The following is an 11,285-nucleotide window of genomic DNA, read 5'->3' as shown; positions in this document are numbered from 1 at the left end:
CTTCTTACAAATCTAAGGAATAATTAAAGCTCTATTCTTAAGACGTCCTTCAACTTTCCAAATTTTAGAGCTCCCCAAATATATTTAACGTTTTTGTAAGAACATATGAGAGACACTCCAAAGTCTCCTTTATTTTCAGTATGTCCACCTCCCTGTCTCTGCTACTGTACTGTTGTTTTCTAAGATACTAAGGTATTAAGGTATTCCTTCGCAAGCGAAGTAAGATTGTTTCATACGTTGTTAGATTTTATGGATTTTCTCACCGCCGTTATATCCATCATTTCTCTGATGATGGTTTGATGATGATGATGTTTGAAATTTACAAACAGATTAGCTTAAGGTATTCCTTCTCAAGAGGTAAGAATGTTTCATACGTTGTTAGATTATGTTGATTTTCTCTCACATCCGTTATATCCGTCATATCTCTGTGTCAATTAAATTTGCAAACAAATTAATCTGCATCCCACGTTCTATATAAATTTTTAACGAATATATATGTAACTTATATATTAAAATTCCTTTCATGTTACGAGGTAATTTTATTTTAATCTTTTCAATTACATTCAATTAACTTTTATTTTTTATAAATAAAGTTTTGTTTTTTTATATTATTTAAACAATTACTTTGAATATTTGACCTTGTGAAACAGACTATACAAATGTATCTAAATCTTTTTTGTTCTAAATTATGACTAATTTTTGCCTTTTGAAAGACCTTTTCAAAAAAAGTAATAAATTCCGTAATTTTGGAACATTGCACCCATTTTAAGACAGAATCTCGGATTATAATCTGTATTGTCCTAAGAAGACATGACATCTCATTTGAATAATAAAGAAATAAATTTTGTGCAAATCTTAAAAGCACTTTAATCATTATTTTATGTATACTCATGCTTATACTTAAAAACAAAATAAAAAAATAAAAACAAATAATAAATTTATTTAAAATCACAATTACTTTTTATTTTAGAAGTGACACGTAATTCTCATAATGTCATAATGGCACACGAGACTTTGTGTCGCTGATCAAATCGCTTGATCTTGACTTTGGCCCCGATCGAATCTAAAACGATCGCTCATTTCAACATAATTCCATCAAATCACTTTCACTTTACGTGCTTTCATTAATGTTTGCTTAATATTTTTTTATTTTTGTTTTTGTTTTTTTTTTTTTGGGCAATTTTCTGATTATTTAATATTTTTATGAAATAGGTTTTATTAAACAATAGCTCCGACGGTATTTTTCCACTCTTCATAAAAATTATTTTCAATTTATTTTTTGGTAATTTAATGAAAAAAATACTAAATTACAGATAATTTTAGTGTTTTAATGTAAAAAACTTGATTAGATTGAAGTTGTTACTTTATGAATTTATTGAAAAATAAATTAATACCGGAAAATAGGCCTATCCGGTTAGTTCTATTATTTTCTTCGTTTTATTCTGGGAAAAAAGTAAAAGTTGCTTGTTTGTTATATTGATGGGGTGAAAAAAGTAGAGGCCCTTTAAATAAAAAGTCTTATTGCGTTATATTGCTCTATTAAAAAAAGGTTATTTTTCTCCCTTCTCCGGTAATTTATTAAAAACAATACGTAACTGTAATATTGGCAAACACAGACAACACTTCTAGAACTATAAACTGTTTTCGTAAAAAAAAAATGTTTTCTTACTCACTCATTATTTTTGTTATATAGATTAAGTTTAACTTTCAATTGACTTTCTTGCATTTATATATGTTTACCCCGAGATTACTCTGTCTGATTTATTTGCTGTCATCAACAACATAAACAATAATAAGATAATATATTTTAGTTTTTTGCTTAGTAACTCCTACATAGTGAACTTTTTTTGCAAAATCTTCTGATTATAATGTATATATATGGTACAGTTCTTGACCCATTAGAGGTTAAGAACTGTGTTTCAAAGTACTTTAATTGAAAAAAAAAAAGTATTTTTTATAATCAAATTTTTTTTTGAATACATTATAAAAATTTAATAGTTGTAATAGGTAGAGATAAAAGAATATAAAATATATGAAGTTTTTGCAAAATTTATAAGAGACCTTTGTTAAAGCTGTACCTATGTTCTTTAAGGTGTGAATTTCGAAAAAAATTCTTAACTTTTTAAAAGTATCTGATCATCATCATTTGTGTAATAGTCCTTCGAAAACCAGAGCCTGTCGAATAATAGCCTTCTATTTCTATTTCTGTTTATTTTTTTTTTTTTTTTGATTAGTTATGTTGAAGCTGTTTTGTACCAGTGCACTTAAGCACTTATTTTTAAAACCCCCCTTTATACCTTGACTAGATTATTGTTTATCACTTCATCAGACTTCGCAATAATTGACCTCAGTTCTGCATACCTCTCCGATGAGCCTGTAACTATTTTGAGATTTGATAACGCGTTGTTGATAAGTCCATCAGTTTTCGCAAATAATTGCATGGCTCTATCCTTTATGTATTTTTTGATGGGATCAATCTTGATGTTCGATTAGTGGTATCTATTATCCGAAAGCCATTGTTCATCTATTCCTGTTTAGCATGATCGCCATGTTCTCGTACTTAATATAATAGTTCGATAATTATAATATATAATTTTATAATTGGCTGATATACCTTGTTAACAAAAGGTACTCAAACAAAATAAGTAAATGTCTTCGAAATCTAGATGATATATCCTAACTTTCTGACAGACATTTTAAATATCATCTTTATTTATTTTTCTGTTCCTCTTTTTATATAGATATATATTTTTTTTTTGTTATATATATTTATATATATATATTTATTATATATAATATTTTCTTTCTGTTTATAAATATAATTTATATATATATATTTTTTTTTTTCTTATATATAAATTTTTTTTTATACATATATTTTTTTTATATATATATATGTATTTTTTTCTTTTTTTTCACATATATTTTTTTTCTCTTTTTTATATATATTTATGTTTAAATATATTCATACGTTTTCTTTTTTTTATAAATATATTTTGTTTTTTTAAATACAACAAATCCTCTTTCTTTTTCCTATAGCCCCTAATTTCCAAATGCTTTTTTTTTTAATTTAGACTGTATATATTTTTAAAGTATTTCTTTTATTTCTTGTTCTCCACAATAATAATGAAACTATAAATTTCATTATGTTTTTTAAATTTTTTTAACATTAAAAATGTTTCCACTTAAATTTTCAAGCTTAACGGCACTTTTATTCATTCCCTCGCCAATTATTCTTATTATTTTATTCTTTTACTTTACTGCATAAAAAGTGTATTTGAGTTGAGGTAAGAGCTGGTTGAGATGAAAAGATAAAAATCATAATGCAAATGCAAAAACTTTACACACAAAAATGTACAAAAATTTTGCAAAAACATCGATGTTGTCTTGTGTACTGCAGGTATTTATTTGTATGTGCAAATATCACTTAGTATATAAAGTTATATAGTTAACTAACCAATGCAAATAAATTATTAAAAATTAAAATCTTATATACTAAATATTAATTTATTTTTGTGTAGGATATATCGACAAAAAAGTCAGTCCGCTTAGTAATAATAACATTTTTAATGTCTAATTTAATTAATTAAGTAAATGGTGTAGCGAATTTTGTATCTTTTGTTTTGTGGTGCTTACGTGGAACATTTTTTTTATTTTTAATTAGTATGTAGAAACATAAATTAAACTCATTCGTATTGTATATTATTGTATATTCAAAATATATCAGTAATAATAAATCCAATACCAAGTGAATGTTACTAAGGACAAGTACTTGGATATCGCATAAAAGTCCGGTGATTGTAAATAAAACGAAAGTGTGATAAAAAAGATGTGATCATATAAATCAAAATATCTCAGTTTATTACTTTAAATGTTGCAATTAAATTTATAATCCCAATACACGAATTAAATGTCATAAACATGCAAAGATATATGAGTTTAATTATTGACTTAATTGACATCTCTACGCTACTAATTGCTAATAAAAAAAGTCTCATCTGAAGGTTACTTATCAGATAAGTATTATAAAATTACATTGCAAGATAGTTCATAGATATAATAACTTTCTATTTGAATATGCATTAACCTACTAGAATCACGTTGTGTATTTACGAGTAATTAACTTTTTAAAAGTGAATCATTATTCATTGTTACATTTTACATTCACAGATTTAATGATTCTGTCGCCAACTATTTAGCCGGTATATTTCTAGTAGAAACCAAACAAAAGACGATTCTCTAGGAAAAACTTGAAAATAGTTTGACTTTGAACTTGAATTTTTTATGAGGTATAAACAAATGCAAATAAACCTCGAAAAGGTGAACGCTTTCTGAAAGTTGTGTGTCATAACGATTTATTTTTATTTATTTTTTTAAAATCGGGTAATTTGTATGCGTAACACGATAATGTGTTAATTGCTTCAAGAAACACGTTTATTAATGTTTACACAATTTATAAATACTCAGAAAATGACTTAAATAAATTTTTATATTTATATTAAAATCAGACTATATAACATATATAGTTACCCCACGAGTCGTAAATTGAAAACAGTTGGATTTATGAATGAAGAACGGGTACTATCATAGGTAGCTTATTTATTTTCTTCATAGTTAGAATTATACAAATCAACAAGCTACATTACTAAAATTCCAAACTATTTGCTGAACAAATAAAATAGCTCAAAAAATATCAAATATTGTTGCTTTTATATATTACATGTCGTGTGCCAATCGGAGTTCCCATAAATATAGTAGATTCAATGAGATTGTTATTGATTTGAAGTTATCATGTTATGCTGTATTTAGACTATTGTACTTGAAAACTTACAGCGATATATGCCATTTTTCAAGCAAAATCCATATAAAAATATAGCAAAGTTGAATACGAATATAGTTTACATATATCTCAAGATTATGGCTAAACCAGCGTTATTATTAAATAATACTAATTAATTAATAAAATGCACCCCGACCTAAAAGATCTATTGTGCGCCTAAAGGCCCAACTAAAACAATTATAGACTATTTATAAATCTCGTAAAATCTGTGGGCTTAATTTTACCTATTTGATTTGGGACTAAGATCCTGCTTCCAAACTACTCCAGTCTACGTCTTGCCGCCATTGAGCAGTTGCATAGAATACGTTCCAATGTTTCCTTCTCCTCATGACAAAGTCGACAGAGTCTAGCGCACCTATAATCTTCATTTGGTAATTAAGTCTACAGTATCCTGTAAGTAAATTTTGTTTCTCCCATTCACATAATAAGTTTTATATACCAGCGTTACTCAAAGCATATTCGATACGACATCCAAAACGGGACTCACCAATAAGAAATTTTTGAAAAAAATCATTTTAAACATAATGATTAATAAACGAATATGCATTACTCTCGAATCTTTATAAAGTGAAAAGGACAAAATTCTAAATAACGTCGAAATAATTCGGTTATGAACACACGAATGCTCGGGATACATAGGTGGACATCCAAAGAAATGACATGAGTGCTTTAAAACCGAATTAATAGACAATTAATATAAATAACTCATGCCACGATTTTTGAAAGTGACCTTTCTTCAGAATGGAAGAGCCAGATTTCCACCTTCCTTTAGTCTTATTATTCCCACACGACGTACACAACCAATAGCACGTACATCCGTTTCAGGCCAATTCTTATTCCTGAACTAATTGATTAGCCTACTAATATTATTTAAAAACTCAACATATGGATATATAACGAGTTAGGCCGAAGTTTGTTCTATAATTTTTTTTATGTAATGCAGCATTACATCGATATAATCTCTCAACACCTTACTTACTCTCCAAATATGGCATCTTGAAACTTTTTGCTATTTATCAAATTCAAAACACTTTAAAAGGAAAACTTTTTCAACAATAAATGATATAAAGACGAAATTATAGAGTAAACTCAAGCCATCCATATCTGAAAAGGACTTTTAACAGCGTTTCTTGAAATCCGGTGACATAGTAGCCTGCCATCAAAGGGGAATCACTCTGAAGATTAAAAAAAAAAAAATTAATAAATTAAAACTACTACTTACTTTTTGATATAAAATACCAAATATGTTTGTTTGGAATACAATGGTATAGTCTCGACTAATACCATTGTTGAACTTCTTAATAAAATGGACTTCAGACTTAAGAGTTGCTCATGGCAAGACCAGACACTCATGCATATTCATTTGACATGCATAAAATTTTTAAGTATAGTTTTTATTTTGTTTTATTTTTTCATTTTGTAAAATTAATAAATAAAATTTGGGTCATAAATTTCATATAAAAATTGGCTTTTGTAGACAAAAAGCAATTTTGAATACAAAATTTAACAAAAAAAAATATAAAGCGGCGCAAAATACGCTTCAAAGTTCAGTAACTTATTATATAAAAAAAACTATATTTTACATAATTAAAACAAATAAAATAATATTATAATCTTTATTTTCTAGGGCTTGGCCTTCTGCTTGGAAGAACGTCAATTGCTCGGTATACACGGTTTACTGCCTGCAGTTGTAAAGACCGAGGAAGAGCAAGTTACTCATTCATTGATATTACTGAATCGTTTGGAAAACAATTTGGACAAGTATATGTATCTCAGTGACTTGGCTGAACGTAATGAACGTTTATTCTACAAGGTGTTGGCATCGGATGTGAGCAAAATGATGCCAATCGTTTATACACCGACCGTTGGTTTGGCTTGTCAAAACTTCAGTAAAATCTTTACTCATCCTAAAGGCATGTACATAACCCTTAATGATAGTGGACATATCTATGATGTCTTAAAGGTAAATTTCGCAGAACTTTGCGACATATAATCATGAATTATTAAAGAGTTTGATGCAAGCAGGTTTTAACTCCAGTTTTAAAAGTTTTGAGATAAATAGAAATATTTATATCATGTTTGTAGAATAAATAATTTTTTAACTTGATTGATCATCCAGATCCCCCGTAGAGATATCAGTCTTGCAGTAAGTTTACTTAGGTAACCATGTTAGGAGATTAAATCTCCCTTTCAACCAAATCTGCAGCAGTTGTGGTGAAGACGATGAAAGTGCTTCCCATTTGCTTAGCTTCTGTCCATACATGTCGCCTTAACATTACCTTTTGGGTATTTCTTTTTTAAGGATCTTAGCAAACTTCAGGACCTCCCTCTGAATAGCATAATAAGCTTTGCCAAAGGCTCTAAATAATATTTAGCACTTGCATTTTTAATAATACGGTAGCAGAATGCGTCTATAGCCGACCTCAATTGGTCAGTACAGCCAAAGCTGTGGGTCTATAGTTCTAAGTGGATCCCTTAGAATCACCGTTATAATCTAACCCGTCATTAAGTTTCAACACCATGGTGCTGAATCAACTATTAAAAGAGCCAACCTCAATTGGTCAGTGCAGCCAAAGCTGTAGGGTCTGGCTCCCGTAATACAAAATTTTCACCTCCGGTCAATGGTAACGGGTGGTGCCTACTGGATTTTAGTCGTCTCTTACGACAGACATCTTGCCTTGAGAATATTCTAACCTACTTTCCGCGGAGTTAAAAAAATTAGCACACTTAGTTAAATACTATTACTTCTTAGTAGAGCTAATAGTTACATAGAGCTATTAGGATATATTTTTAATAGTACTGCCTAGGCCGTCCTATCCACTGTCCTAGGATGCTAACATTTTAGCTTATAATTTTTATTGACATTATACGCTTTTTCAATATTTTCTGTTTTGTAATCATAAATCATAAAGATAAGATTATATTTTGATGTGCCGCCTTCATTACCCAATCGCGATTACTTAGAATGATCCTAATGACGTCATATTTTATTTAAAATAAGTGTAGTTAAAACTCTACTTAAATCAAAATCTTTACTTATAATATATAGAGTATATAAAATTATATTATTATATATTTATTTTGTAGAATTGGCCTGAAACGGATGTACGTGCTATTGTGGTTACAGATGGTGAACGTATTTTGGGTCTTGGTGATTTAGGTGCTAACGGTATGGGCATACCAGTGGGCAAATTATCATTGTATACTGCTCTAGCTGGTATCAAACCAAGCCAGTGTTTGCCTATAACACTTGATGTTGGCACAAATAATCAAAGCTTACGTGGTAAGTGCAATATAAATGTTGTTGTTAAGGTTATGAAAGTAAACACTTCAATGAAATATAATTTAAAAAAATAATAAAAAAATTTTAAATAACATAAACAAGTACTTAACAAATATTGTACAAAACTATCACTAATGAAATTTAAGTACTTCTGTACCTGTTCTTTTATATATTTACAAAGACTTTCATGACTTTATATACTATCTAATAACTGTCAAATTATTGTTTTACTATATATTAAAAACTCTATTTTTTTTTAGATGATCTGCTTTATGTTGGTTTACGTCGCAATCGTCTTTCTGGAGTGGTGTATGATGAATTCATTGATGAATTTATGCATGCCGTTGTCAGACGTTTTGGACAAAACTGTCTCATACAATTCGAAGATTTCGGCAACGCTAATGCTTTCCGCCTGTTAGCTAAATATCGTGATAATTTCTGCACCTTTAATGATGATATACAGGGTACTGCTTCTGTAGCATTAGCTGGCATTTTATCATCACTGAAAATAAAGGATACTGCTCTAAAAGAAAACACTATTCTCTTCTTTGGTGCCGGTGAAGCTGCTTTGGGTATTGCAGGCCTTTGTCTTATGGCTCTTATCGATAATGGTCTAACAGAGGAAGAAGCTAAAAAACGTATTTGGATGGTTGATAGCAAGGGTCTTATTGTCGTAGATCGTCCAAAAGGTGGACTTACATCGCATAAATTAAGATTCGCACAAAATCATGAACCTATTGATTGTCTTGCCGAAGTCGTAAAAGCTGTTAAGCCAACAGTATTAATTGGTGCTGCTGCTGTTGGTGGCGCATTTACACAAGATATTCTAGAATCGATGGCTCTATATAATGATATTCCCATTATATTTGCACTATCCAATCCAACAGACAAAGCCGAATGTACTGCTGAAGAAGCTTATACACATACCAAAGGTACTTGCATTTTCGCTTCTGGTTCACCATTCCAACCTGTCGAATACAATGGTAAATTACTACATCCCGGTCAGGGTAACAATTCGTATATTTTCCCCGGTGTCGCATTGGGTGTTATTTGTGCTGGCATGTTGACCATACCAGAGGAAATATTTTTAATTGCTGCAGAAAAATTGGCTTCGTTATGTACACCCTCGGATTTGGCAAAGGGCAGCTTATATCCACCCTTGCACAAGATCACCAAATGTTCAGTGGAAATTGCTATAAGTGTTATGGATTATGCATATAAAAATGGTAAGTAATTAATAAAGCAAACGACAAAATATAACTAATGTGTTTATAATAAATTACTTTTTTTTTTGTTTAGGTTTAGCTACAGTACGACCTGAACCGGCAGATAAGGCGAAGTTTATTAGAGCACAAATGTACAATCCTAATTATCAACCAACTTTCCCCAAAACATGGTTGCAAAAACTTTAAGCCGCTAATAAGCTTATAATTTTTATATATTTTAATTTCTGATTCACTTACACATATACACGCTTTTTATAACATTTCGACATTTTATTAAACTTTTATTAAACAATTTTATTTTGTTTTTAGTAAATTAATTTATATATTCTCTATCGAATTGTTGACTTATTTACTACAATTTGTCAAGTGTTTGTTACTTTTATGATAATAAACACAAATGTTAAACAAACAATACTAAGTATCTTAACTGAAAATTAAGTATTTATTATCAGCCGTAAACATTTCATAGAATTTATCATTCAATCTTTTAAGTACCGCACAATTGCCTCAGATACTCTTTAACTTTATTTGATTGAATTGATTTTATCTTTATAATTGTTTTGTTATTAAAATTATATTTTGAGTTAATAATTGAATTATATATCTGTGTTAATTTTATAACAAATAACAAATAAAATATAAATATATACATATTTTTTTGATAAGTCAAAGCCGAACAAATGTAAGCTTGTACTCTCAAGTAAAGATTAAATGCCTCTACGGCTCTTGATAGATAAAGCAAAGTACTTTTTATACACTACATTTAATAACTAATTTTGTTAATAATACTTTATATATGTATAATTTTAGATAGTTTTACTTTCGATGGGATATTATTTACAACAGAATTTGTTAAAAAAAGTCAATGAAAACAAATAAAAATAAAAACTAAAAAAATTGTTATATACAATAATTTATTATTAAAAGGTTATAAGTCATAACTACTAAAAAAAATATACCCATTTAGTAGAATTAAACTGAAAACACTCATGTGAGGTATTCAATCTCATGGGAGGTGATGAATGGCACTTGGTCGTCGTGATTGACAAGTTGGTCCGGAATGTAGACACGACCGTTCTTGAAACCCTGTGATTTCTTGCATATGCCACAGTTCGGCAGTTACCGTTTGAATATATTTTTATCAAAGAGAACAATCCAACAAACTATCAAAAAAGATCTTCCATAAACACCAGAAAATCTTCATTCTATTAGACAAAGCTACAGAATCACAAAAAAAAATAGATAATTTCTATGCATAGCCAGAAAGAGCTGCAATAACACGAGCAATATTGTTACGATCTTTGTTAATGATTACCCAGGACCTGATAAATAAATATGGTAAGTATTTGAACCGATATATTACACATGTTGTAAGTCAAGTTCAGGTATTAAATAATAACTGACTTTAAAAATATTTAAAAAATTATATATTTATATATTTAAAAAATATGCCTCTTAATGATTTCCAAAAGAATAGAAATCTGCAGCACTGAAAATATGTACATTCATAGAAGCATCAAAATCTGCTTTTTCAATCTCTTCTATGTTCGTTTGAAACACAGATGAGAATGATATCAGCAAGACAATTTAACCTTCTGATATTCATTCTAAATTCTCTAATTAGCTTTGATATAATATTGAAAGATTAGAAAACCTTTATTACCATTTGGCTCTCTTTGCTAACCTTTCAACTATACTTGACGTGGGTTACATTTAACTGACATGACCTCTGTAGTATTATTAGCTCATATGTAAGTTCAGTTAATAAGCAGGTTACTTTTTTTTCAGATATAAAGGAAAATAATAATATTTTAACTCTAACAATACCGTATTCAGAAATTTATTTCGGAGGGAACTTCAAATAGTTTCACTAAATTAAAAAAAACACTATTCTGGGTTATCCAGCAAACGTCTTAAAATCGTAAATATGATTATG

General features: G+C 28.9%; 1 protein-coding gene across 1 annotated transcript in view; it reads left to right on the top strand.

Annotated features, from left to right (window-relative positions):
- The window catches only part of LOC119678451 (NADP-dependent malic enzyme), a 20,079-nt gene extending 10,437 nt beyond the window's left edge, over positions 1-9,642 (top strand). The window contains exons 2-5 of the mRNA XM_038090281.1: positions 6,468-6,803; positions 7,928-8,123; positions 8,384-9,349; positions 9,423-9,642. Of these exons, the coding sequence (XP_037946209.1) occupies positions 6,468-6,803; positions 7,928-8,123; positions 8,384-9,349; positions 9,423-9,535 (1,611 nt within the window). The 3' untranslated portion in view covers positions 9,536-9,642. The remainder of the gene's footprint in view (positions 1-6,467; positions 6,804-7,927; positions 8,124-8,383; positions 9,350-9,422) is intronic.
- The last annotated feature ends 1,643 nt before the right edge of the window (positions 9,643-11,285 follow it).

This window comes from Teleopsis dalmanni, chromosome 2 (genome assembly GCF_002237135.1).
Source record: "Teleopsis dalmanni isolate 2A chromosome 2, ASM223713v2, whole genome shotgun sequence".
Classification (NCBI taxonomy): domain Eukaryota; kingdom Metazoa; phylum Arthropoda; class Insecta; order Diptera; family Diopsidae; genus Teleopsis; species Teleopsis dalmanni.
This window is presented reverse-complemented; position numbering and strand designations above follow the sequence as displayed.